Raw genomic sequence first — 12,436 nt, 5'->3', positions numbered from 1 at the left:
CATATCTTAAATACATAGCGTAATAACTTCGTATAGCATACATTATCCGAAGATATACGAGACAGTTTGACTTCCTCCTTTCCAATCTGGATGCCCTTTATTTCCTTCTCTTCTCTGATTGCTCTGGCTAATACTTCCAATACTATGTTGAATAGGAGTGGTGTTCTATCAATGCTTTGATGTTGTCACGTGGCAGGATTTCCTTCTTTTTTAAGGCTCACTAATATTCCATTGCACTTATCTATTGATGGCCACTGAAGTTGTTTCCATATCCTGGAGGACATTATGCTAGGAGAACTAAGCCAAATGTAGAAAGACAAATACTATGTGATCTCACTTATATGTGAAATCTAAAAAAGATGAACTCATAAAAAGCATATAGTTGAATGGTGGTTGCCAGGGGCTAGGGGTTGGAATAAATGTAATATATAGATATATATATATACACACACACATATCAGATGGCTGTACAAAGTTTCAGCTATGTCGCATGAATGAGTTCTGGAGATCTAATATACAGCACGATGACTATAGTTAATAGCAGATCATAAGTGTTCTCACCACACACGAAAAATGATAAACATGTGAGGTGATGGATATGTTAATTAGCTTGATTATTGTAATCATTTCACAATGTATACTTATATGAAAACATTACACTGTACACTTTAAATATATACAATTTTTACCTGTCAATTAATACCTCAATAAAGCTGATGGAGAGAGAAGATCTATTAACATTCACATACTAGTTTCAGGTAAAATACAAAAAAATTTTCTATTCAAATCAGAAAAAAATATGAAAATAAAATGCAATAGAACATATATTTATAAGCCTATTGCAAAACATGACAATAGGCAAAAGTACCTCAAAACTGTAATGGTTATCAACATGGGAAACTTTTCTGAAGCATAGCATCAGAAAAACATCAACAAATTATGAATGGCAAATGTATAGTCCTACTCTGACTCTTATAATTAAGACACAAATTATTAACTCAAAAATGATTATAATTTAAAAATAACCACATAAATAAAACCCCAGTGAATATGCTCGCTAAGTGTTCATTCTTCCCTACTAAGGAAATTAGCCAACATTCAGTGTTTAGCATAACTCAGGACTTGATGTGTCTGTGATTAAAGTTTGTTGTACGTATCCAAACACAAATGATGCAGATCTTCCAATAACAAAATTGTGCTTCTTTTATTGTATAAGAAACTCAATATGACCAACACTGAAAGGCATCCATCAAAAAAGATAAGTGACTTTGGAATAACTTTTAGGTAATAATAGCTAAACTAGAAAAAAGGAAATTGACAGGTACACACTATTCATTTTCACATCTGATGTGCTGTTCTGGGCATCATACTTTTAAAAATATATGGGCAACCTGGACATTAGTTGCACAGGAATAACTAGAAAAGTAACAAACGAACTTAAATCCCTGCTATATAAATCACAATGAGATACAATTGTATATCTTTTAAAATGGCAACCAAATGTAAAAAAGAAACTGAAAATACCAAGTGCTGACAAGGATTGGGAGCAACTGGAACTCTCATACACTGCTGAAGGGAATGCAAAATGGTTCAGTCACTTTAGAAAACAGTTTGGCAGCTTTCCTTAAAAATAAACATGCACTTATGTAGAACAGCCATCCAAGTCCCAAGTATTTACACATTGAATTAAAAACATATATTCAAACAAAAACCTGTATGCCAATATTTATGAAAGGTCAAGTTCTTATAAGCCTATTTTAAACACACACACACACACATGTTATGTACATATGTACATGAAAATGTTTATGTTAATATAATCATTTGCTAAAAGAAAGGCACAAAAAGCTAAATATTGACTTCTTGTCAAGATGGCAGAAGAGATGATACCCAGTGTCACCCATTCCCACAATCAACAAATTTACAACTATTAAAAAGCAATGGTTGCCAAGCTGGGGCATCCAGAGCTCAGGGGAAGAGGAGGAAAGACGTACGGAGTTCATGAAGGCAGGAGAAGCCACATGAGAGAAAGAAAAGACTTCCACGCATTTCAAGCCTCAACCACTTCAAGGCTGGCCTTTGTGAGCAGAGCAGGTGCTGGCAAAAGCTGTGGCTGTGACCTTTGGATGAAGTTGCTTGGAGGCAGCAGGGGAGAAGAGAGCCTTGGAGGCCCCCAGGCCAGCAAGACCACTAACAGGGTTCTGATGGGCCCACATAGGAGCAAGGTGCCACAGACAACTGAAAAAAGGAGCCCCTCAGAGGCTGGCGAGTCATCACAAGGGACCAGAGCATGGCCCATCACATGGGAAATATTTGGGGGGGGGGAGATGAGCCCACAGGGGAAACACTGGGGCACAGCATGGTCAGCTGATCTGCCCTCCAATCAGCACAGGACCATTCAGTGGAAACTGGTCAGGAATACAGAACTGCAGAGGGTGCAGTTTGCTGAAAAGACTCAGGCCCAGACCAGAGTTTCCACATAACCCAGGTGTGCCAGACCTCATGAGATCTAGAAGTGCTTACAAGGTGAACAACTAAAACCTGAGCTGCGCAAAAAGTGTTCCGCAGAGAATCAGCAGCAGCAAAGCAGCAATTTAGCTTAAACACAGGACTCGAGTGCTGGTACCCACAGGAAGTTCCCCCAATTTAGAAATAACCACAGGACAAATTCATTCCAGTACAGAGTTTAAGTGGTAGGAATAGTGAATAATCCAACAAAGAACTGAAAGAAAAAAACAAAAAACCCACAGATCAGAGACAAAGTTCTGATACCAACACTGCCAAAGAACACCTATAAAACCTAAAAGGACTGGAAGCCCCCTGGGCTCCCAAGCTAGGGTGGGGGGAGGGCCAAGGGCCTCAACCAGTCCCCCTGATATCACACCCAGCCCAGTGATGACCACAGAGCAGGAGCCATAAATGCCCCAGGCTTCAAAGCTTGGGCTGTAGGGGACCAAGGGCCTCTGCCACACCCCACCCCCTGCCCAGTGTCTGCACCGAGCCCAGTGATGACCACTGAGCCACTGCTGGAAGCCCCCTGGGCTCCCTTGCTGGAATAAGGGGAGTGCCATGGGCCTCAACCTTGCCCCGCTCCTTCCTCCTTTTCCCACCCTTTCCCTTCCCCTCTCCACTTCCCCCCCAACTGCTCCACAACAACATCTTAGAATGTAGAAAAAAAAAGGAATTAATTAAAAAATAATAAGGCAATAAAAAACCAATGGTCAGAGCAGGAACAATTTGAGTCACAAAATAAATAATATATTAGATATTAACCTAAATAATAAAATAAATTTCCATGAGTTCACATAAATAATGGTATAAATAAATAAAAGCAGGAGAAGGAACACTCTTCCTTGAAGAATTCCAGTTAATAAATGTAGGAGTGAAGGAAATAGAAAATCAGCAATAAAGCAGCAGAGTAATAACCACTGCAGGCAAAATCCAATCACAAATGCTAAAATTAGAAGGTGAAAGTTTAAGGGAAAACAGAAGATGTCACCTCAAAGTATCTCTTCTAAAATATTTATGAATTGTGTGAAGGAAATAGAAAATCAGCAATAAAGCAGCAGAGTAATAACCACTGCAGGCAAAATCCACTCACAAATGCTAAAATTAGAAGGTGAAAGTTTAAGGGAAAACAGAAGATGTCACCTCAAAGTATCTCTTCTAAAATATTTATGAATTGTAAAGGGGAAGTAGTGATTTTTACAGTGGAGAAACTTGGTGAGAACCACCTTAACCCTGAGATCAAGGTTAACATCACCAGTAATAAGGTAATAATGATCCCATGACATCATGCATACAGAAGGACACGGCCTCTCTCTGGTACTCTTCCTCAAAGTGTACTTCAATTTAATTATAGAAAAACAGCAGACAGGTCCAGACTAAATACATCCTATGAACCACCTGGGCCACACTCTTCGAAAGTGTTAAGGTCATGAAAGAGGGAAAGAATGAAAAACTGAATGATCCCATGACATCATGCATACAGAAGGACACGGCCTCTCTCTGGTACTCTTCCTCAAAGCGTACTTCAATTTAATTATAGAAAAACAGCAGACAGGTCCAAACTAAATACATCCTATGAACCACCTGGGCCACACTCTTCGAAAGTGTTAAGGTCATGATAGAGGGAAAGAATGAAAAACTGTGGTACTCTTCCTCAAAGCGTACTTCAATTTAATTATAGAAAAACAGCAGACAGGTCCAAACTAAATACATCCTATGAACCACCTGGGCCACACTCTTCGAAAGTGTTAAGGTCATGAAAGAGGGAAAGAATGAAAAACTGAAATGGATAAGGAGATACGATAAAAAATGCAGTGTGAGATCCTGGATTGGATCCTGGAGCAAGATAAGGATGTTAATAAAAACACCGATAAAATCTAAATAGAATTTATAGCTTAGTCAATAACATTGTACCAATGTCAATTTCTTGGTTTTGATAAATGCACTGTGTTTATATAAGATGGTCCCATTAGGGAAAGCTGAGTGAATGATATTTGGGAATTCTTTGTACTATTTTTCAACTTTTTTTATGCCTATGTCAAAATAAAAAATTTAAATGAAAAATATCTGCCATATTAAAAACAGGTGAAGGGGGTGGGTGGTGCAGGTATTAACCTGTCAAACAGAAGCTTCAAGGGAGACATGAGAGCTGATTTCAAAAACCTAAAGAGATGCCATGGAGAGAAATTATATTTGCTCTGCCTGGGCTTAATGAGTAAAATTAGGACCAAGTTTAGAAACTAGCTAGAGACATATTACAGCTCACTAGAAGATATCATAGAATGTTCCAGAGATAGAATGGGCCACTTCAGAAGATGGCTTTGTATGACTAAAGGTGACACAAGGTTTTGATGATCACTCCTCAGCTACATTCTAGAGAATTCCTCCGTCACCTTGCTCCTCAAAATGTGGTCCAAAGACCAGCATCATTCACACCAGTATCACCCAGGAGCTATTAGAAATGCAGAAATCAAAATGTGAAATTCTACGGGCTTTATATGATGATAAAATTACGAGCGACTATAACATGTACTATTTCATAACTTTTGTTTAACATTTTAATAATTTAATTTTTAAACAATTAAGAATAGTCTTTGAATATATTCAATTACTATTAATAAAATTAGAAAATTAAAGGTCTAATTAACTTAAATGTAGATTCTGAAAAAAATTGTTTATGCTAATATAAAAACACTGACAAAAATATGTTTTCAAGGTAATCTTTCATTTATCGCATTATTTTTACTACCATTCTTAAGTTCTATACTGTATTTGTGCCTTTTTCCCCACATACACATTTCCCAAGGCAAATTCTAAATTAATGATGCATTATATACATAAATAGAATTAAAGTTCTTACTAGAACAGTAAAAGCTTCATAGATTTAATATTGCTTTAAAATTATTTATGCAAATGAGAAACACATATAAAATTGCTACAGAAAGATGTGTCACACAAGCAAGGAACATAAATAGCTTTTATATTTCCTAATAATAACATTAAAAATTCAGAAAATACCTCCTGTGTTTTTTAAGCCATAATTTTTCCATATAGGATAGACTGTCATCTTTAAATTCAATATGAAGTGGTTCCCTCCAAATTTTTAGATTAGTTTGTACTTCACATTCTTCCATTGAGTCTATAAAAATAAATACAATGTGCATAATTAGTGTAAACAAGCCTATAAATGACCATAACTTTTCTCAAGATATAGAACTCATCATTTTTGAGGCATATGTGCTTTGATACTTATATAATCAATAGGTTAAGGTTTAAATAATGTAGAAGTGTTAAATATTGGTGATTTATTAAATGATTATGTAGAGAGTTTTCTTCAATAATCCCTTGAAATGAAAGGGTTTTATGATTCTTAACGTTTTTTAAAGCAACTAATTCTTTTAAATGAGAAAGATAAATACACAGATTTACCATACATTCTATAAACACACACATAAGTAAAGATTTGTATTATACCCACTGGCAATAAAATTTACACATTATGGGAAACAAAAAATAAATAATTCAGAATGACATCTAGAAGGAATGAACTGTCCTCATGCATTTATATTTATATGGCAATTTACTTTCAGATGCTTAAGGTATTTCTGAAGTACTACTAAATTAAAATCATTATTCAGAGATATTTAAAATTGATGAAGTTTTCTGGGGAAAAAACAAAAAACAGTGTAAATTCAGGATTACCTCCCAGATTTTTCCCCTCTCTCCAAACTGAACATCATAGGGGAAAAAATGCAGGAGGAGAAAGGGAAGTAGTAAAGATGGAAATAAACTATTTTTACAAACTCTAAAACTAGAGGCAGTCCCAACCTCATACTGCATACTTTAATGATTAGCTTCCAGAAACAGCCAAGTGCCAGCAATAGAAATAAACCAAAGAATGTAAGTCACCCCACTGCTATTCTTCTCAAAGAGTAGAGCAGCATTGAAGACAGTGACTGAAGGAGGTTCTGAGAAACTCCAACCAGAATCCATTGAACTGAAAGAGCAGTATTAAGAACCTGAAAAAGGAGAAAAGGAGGTGCCTCCATATGAGTCTCCTTTTCCATTGTAAAATAAGAGATTTCTTAACAGGAAAACTGAAAGAAAAAAAAATTAGGACTCACTTTTTTTTCATCTAGGTCATAGAGAAGAGCCACTTGAGACATAACCTCCAAACCGAGAAGGGTGATAGGCAGGAAGGAGTTACAGCAGCTGGCACATGGTAAGATCACTGAATTCCATGGGTATTAGCTGTACTCCCTTCATAATAAAATGAGTGTCTTGGTCTGAGGCTATGTTGTATGAGATACCAGGGGGATAAGTAAAGCTCCTGCTGGCAGACACATGGTATGCAGAGAAAGCAAATCCATATCTTAAATACATAGCTTTTCCTATGAGGACAAACCACTGTCCCCTCCACAATGGAAAGGGTCCAATATAATCATTTTGTATCAGCTACTCCCTGCTCACCACATCTACCTAGCATGATGCCTTCAATTGGACCGGTAAGCATTATTGTCTACAATCTCAAGATAATCAAGATCCTTTCAGACTACAAAACAATAGAAAGGAGGAGATTTAATGTAAGTCTGAGTGAGTGTGAAGACATACTGTTATCCCAACACATGAAAAAAGAAACACAACTATATCTGATTTTCTTTATTGATAGAAATAGAAAAAACACACTTGTTAGGTCAAGAATCAAACTAAAGCCCTGGGGCCAAATCTGGCTCACTGTGTTCTTCTACAGCCTGCGAGATAAGAATGGTTTTTACATTTTTAAATGGTTGAAAAAAATCAAATGAAGAATAATATATGGTGACTTTAAAAAAAAATTATGAAATTCAAATTTCTATGTTCATAAATAAACTTTATTGGAATACAGCCACACATTTGTTTATGCATTGTCTATGACTGCTTTCATGCTGTAATGGTAAGGTTGAGTAGTTGAGTAGCTCTGAATGACCTGCAAAGCCTAAAACATTTACTACCTGGCCTTTTACAGAAAAAAAGTTTACATGCTCTGTGGTAAGTTAATAGCTGCTCCTCAGTGACAGAGAATGAATGGTTTTCTCCAGTAAAGATACTAAATCCAGAAAAACAACTGTCATTGGCATCATTATCATCTGACAAAGTTTACTTTATAATCCAGTCATTCTCCAAGACCGTTGGCTTTTGCACCTAATTGGTAAGTTACATGGGAACATTTTTTAAAAGCGGTATTCCTGCATCTTTCAAGTATCTGATGATGGCATTAATCTCTGCATTCCCAGAAATGTAGTGATGTTTCTGGCATATTAGTTTAGTATGGAAGGGAGGGGTGACAGTTCTAGGGTCCTCTACTTATGTACTACCATAACGACCTTTATGCCAAGGACAGATTACCAATGTAGGGATTCTTCCCATTAGTATCCATTTCCAATATACATTCAGGACTAGGGAAATAACTACAAAATGGACTCTAACTCCCAACATATCCTATATGCAACAGAATCACGACAAGACTTCATCTATCACTTTACCTTCGTAAGCCTCTGTCACTGACTGGTGGACTATGGTGATACTTAGGGTCCCCAGGATTAAGTGTCAGTTCAGAGACAGAATCTAATCACACCTTTAGGGGTCTGGGTATTACCTTTCCTCATTGCATGTTTATCCTGGTAAATAGCCATAAATTCTTCTAGTGAAGGCTTCGAGTAAGATACACAGTGTACACTGTAGCCACATTGCAGAATTCCTTGATAGACCCAGCCTCTTCCTCAATTAAGAGGTTCCAGATCTGTGAACTGTCTTAGGTCTGAAAACTTCATAAAAACTCCAAGTACCCAGTATGGTGGCCCAATTCAGGTCTCTGACCATCAGACATAAAATTTCTACTTATATAGGTAAAACAGTAGGCTGTACAAATTTCTCATTCCTGGGTGCCCCAATTAGTATCAGAAATATTTCTGCAAATTAAAACATTCCAATTACTACTCTTCCTCGCTCCTAATTTGGATCATTTTTCAGCCACAATTTTAGCAATTACGTTCCAACATCTGGCCTCTTCCATTCCAGGTTTCCATTATTCCTTTGAAATCAGGCAGCTCAATTCCATTGAAGCATCTCACCCACAATCATCCTCAGCCTACTAAGGAAAGCCACAAAAAACATTTTAAGGATTCTGGTGCTTAATACCTTGGTGATGAGAGCATCCTCTGAGCCCTCATAAGGAGTATAGTTAAAGGACAGCTGAGTAGGTTGCACGTTATCAATTCCAACATTCCTATCTCCCAGAGTCTTCCAATTAGATCTCCTACACAATGTCAGGAAAGTTCCATCATATCAGTCTCATTAACTGTAAAATTAAATCCAGGCTCCAGTTAACCAACCTGGCAGATTGTTAATACCATTCCTGAAGTGCTTGAGCCAACACAGTGAGACCCAAATACTGTGTGAGTACATCTATAGTGATAAATTCAACCTAATCTTATACTTTTTCTGCCTTAATATAATACTCTTAAAATCTCTTCCTCTACTTGCTTCCCAGACTTGTGTGATATGACTGACAAGGTGCTGAAAATTCCTTAGTGCATGCTATTTTCACCTGGTGTGGACATGGCATTACATTTCTCTTGACAAGTTATGCTGAAATTTGATTGATTCTTTGACCTCTGCTTAAACTTTAAGTTACAGAATAGGTTGTGACTGCTTTTGCATAGGTCTTCCCTCCCTCACCCACAGTACATAGTACGTACTTCATATTTGTTGACAGAATTATTATGAAAGGAATATTGTATACCTCTAATACTTAAAACATCACTTGTGCCCAAATATTGGCAAATGTTAAAAACAAAATATATTGACAAAGAATAGTCAATAATTATTTCACAAGTGATAGCCAGTTAAAATGATAATCATTGTCTATCAAAATAGCCAAAATCAAAAAAAAAAAAACAAAACTAGAAAATATGGAGAAATAGCCATCTTACATACTACCAGTGAGAGTTTAACTGACACAGTAATCATTTTAGAGAAAAAATGGATAATACTCACCAAAATTTAATGAAACAAATCACCACTAAGACATTTTCATATTTCGAAGTTTATTTTAAGGTAATTGTGTAACTGCGCAAATAGCTAAGATGGCTATCATAACTTAATTTTTATAATACAAAGAATAAGAAACAAAATACCCATCAATAAAGGTCTGAAAGTCATGCTATATAGAATATGATGCAACAGTTATAAATGATTATGTATATCTGTATTTACATAGAAAGTTGTCCCTGACAGAACTGCAGTGAAAATACAAGTAAACTAATAGAATATATAATTTTACCTAATTTTTGCTCCTGTGTATTTGGGTGTGCCTGTGTCTGCAACTGTATCTATTGTAAAATATATACCAAAATGTTAACATTGTTTTTCTCTAGATGGCAAACTATTGGACTATTTTCTTTTTCTTCTTGGTAATTTTCTTTTATAAATAAGTATTCTTAAATTATAATTATATTATTTTTTTCGTATAGGTATTTCTATTACGAAAAAAAATTCTAAGAATGGTTTGGACTTCTGGTGATTTCTCAACTCAGTAATGGCATTATTTTAAACACTATGCCTTTCAAAATAGACCATTAAAAAGGTATTTCTATTGAAGACTTAGAAATAAGTCTTTATTTCAGGGTAGAAAAGTAAAATTTTAAAAAAATACATTAATATATGAAATTACAAATATAAAGTACATGAAATAGTGCAGTAAATGAGAGTTGAGGTACTTACTAAGGTGCGTAATACTAAGAAAAGAGCATAAAAATAGTTTTGGAAATATGAATATCATGAACAAATGTAGGAAAAATATTTAAGGGAGAGAACATTATTTAGTAAAAAATCCAATTATAATTGAGAAGATGATGTGTGGTACCTTGACATTATGAACTACATTATGTTATAAAGGATATATAATTAGATGTTCCTTCTACAGAAAAGAATGAAACAAAATTAGTAAAACTGGATGCCTCTGTCAAGTAAGATATGTGATTGGAATTTATTATCTAACCCTTTATATTCAATGAAAAGCAAATGGAAGACACTACAGGACTCTGAGTAATAAGATTAATAAATTGAATACTTTAAAAACTTTTGATTTTCCTCAAGAGACACTGGAAAACTTATAACAAAGATACTGCACACTCACTCATCTAGTCCTTCAATGTCTAGAATATGGGAGTGAAAATCATCAAGGACAAATAAAAACAAGAAATACCTCTTCAAAATGAAAGAAAAGCAATTAAAACACAAATTCTCCCAAGTTTACAGGGGTCCTTGAAATCATATTTTTTAAAACACATATAAAAAGATCGTTTTACTTCTCTATCTCACAGATCCTCCCATTCTATGTGTCAAAAAAGAACTAGCTGTCCCAATAAAAATTTCCTGCTAGGAGAGAAAGAACTGAAAGAATCCAATTCTCCATTCATTTGACAGTTTGAATTCACATAGAAAACAAACGCAAATACCCCAGTGTCCAATTCAGGGTCTATAAATATTAAACCATTCACCAATGATTGTACAGTGCATACTCCTTTGAGGAGTTACAGAAAATGTTACCCCAATGTTTATAGGCTCTGAAATTGCATTTATATTCACAGAGAATGGAGATAAATAGCACGAAGTCATCTTTATTTTACAACATTCACGTTATAAAAATAGCCATACCTGGCTTGGCTGCATGTAAGTTCTGTTTCTCCTCGTTGTCATGATTTCCAGTTCTCCACTGATTTAACACTTCCTGAGAGGACCGGGCAGAAGCTTCTTCATCAAATGACCCTTCACACAAGGGCCTATCTCTTGGATTTGCACATTCTGCTCTTTTTGCTGTTGTAATTTCTGTCTAAACCAATTAAAAATGTATCTAAGTATACTTTATTAATTTTTTTGTATCTTAAAATACAGGTAGGACTGATTATTACTCATTAGAAATCAGACACTTTTTTTTAACTTAGAATGAAATGTTTTTAAGTCGTACTTATTCACATGCTTTACTCTCTCCCTTAAAACTCTATTGGCAATTATAAATGGTCTCTTCAGAAATTATTAAAACAAGAGCCTAAAGGACTTTTGACTTATAATTATGCTATTCACCAGTAGTCTTGGAAAGCTGCAATACTCTTTCATCCAGTCATCCTACTTTCCTAATCACCTTCTCCTTGCAACCTTCCCACAGCAGAAAGAGCAGTTTTCTAAAATGCTCACGCCCCGAGTTCCTACCAGCACCTTCAAGGCCCTGCATGACCTGTACTCCCCTGTCTTTTATTTCACCTCCTTCCATTCTCCCCTTCATTCACCCTGCTCCAGCTAAACTCACATTCTTGCAGTTCTGGAAATCCATCATCAAACACATTCTCTCCTCAGGGTCCTGCACTAGCTATACTCAGTGCGTGGAATGAGCCTCCTCCATGTCCTCACATACCCATCCCTTCATTTTATTCATCTCTGCTCAAATGTCACCTACTCAGACAGCTCTTTGCTGATTATCCTAAAAATAACAGTTCTATTTTCTGCCATTTTATAATCTCTTAACTGCTTTATTTTTCATTCCCTAACTTATCTCCATGTGAATTTACTCTACATGTTTATTTCTCATTGCCTGTCGCTTCCCAGTACAATATAATGACATTGGGGTTTATGGTTTTTTTTCCTCAGTGTCAAGAGCAGTGCCTGGCACCAAGCAGGTGCTCATTAAATGTTAGTGGAACGAATGAACAAGTTCATCAATGCACATGAAACACTACATGATCCTCAACTTAATGATGGGGAGAAAAGACAAATGCAGTTCAAAATATAGATTCAGTCTGAACATACAAAAGAAAATGAAGGTATGATTTGGCAATTATCCAGTGGATCAGAGAAAACAGCCAAATTAGGAAGTTCAAGCAAAATAAAACCC

The 12,436-nt window shown here is 35.8% G+C and overlaps 1 protein-coding gene across 1 annotated transcript in view; it reads right to left on the bottom strand.

Moving 5' to 3' along the window:
• The window catches only part of ZBBX (zinc finger, B-box domain containing), a gene marked incomplete at its 3' end in the record, with an annotated part of 85,349 nt that overhangs the window by 31,214 nt on the left and 41,699 nt on the right, over nucleotides 1-12,436 (bottom strand). The window contains exons 7-8 of the mRNA XM_008582320.1: nucleotides 11,206-11,380; nucleotides 5,527-5,647 (exon numbers count right to left, since the gene is read on the bottom strand). Coding sequence (XP_008580542.1) covers nucleotides 5,527-5,647; nucleotides 11,206-11,380 — 296 coding nt within the window. The remainder of the gene's footprint in view (nucleotides 1-5,526; nucleotides 5,648-11,205; nucleotides 11,381-12,436) is intronic.

This window comes from Galeopterus variegatus, unplaced genomic scaffold (assembly GCF_000696425.1).
Source record: "Galeopterus variegatus unplaced genomic scaffold, G_variegatus-3.0.2 Scaffold2566, whole genome shotgun sequence".
NCBI classification, from domain to species: Eukaryota; Metazoa; Chordata; class Mammalia; order Dermoptera; family Cynocephalidae; genus Galeopterus; species Galeopterus variegatus.
The sequence above is the reverse complement of the archived record's forward strand: the minus strand, read 5'-3'. Positions and strand labels throughout refer to the sequence as shown.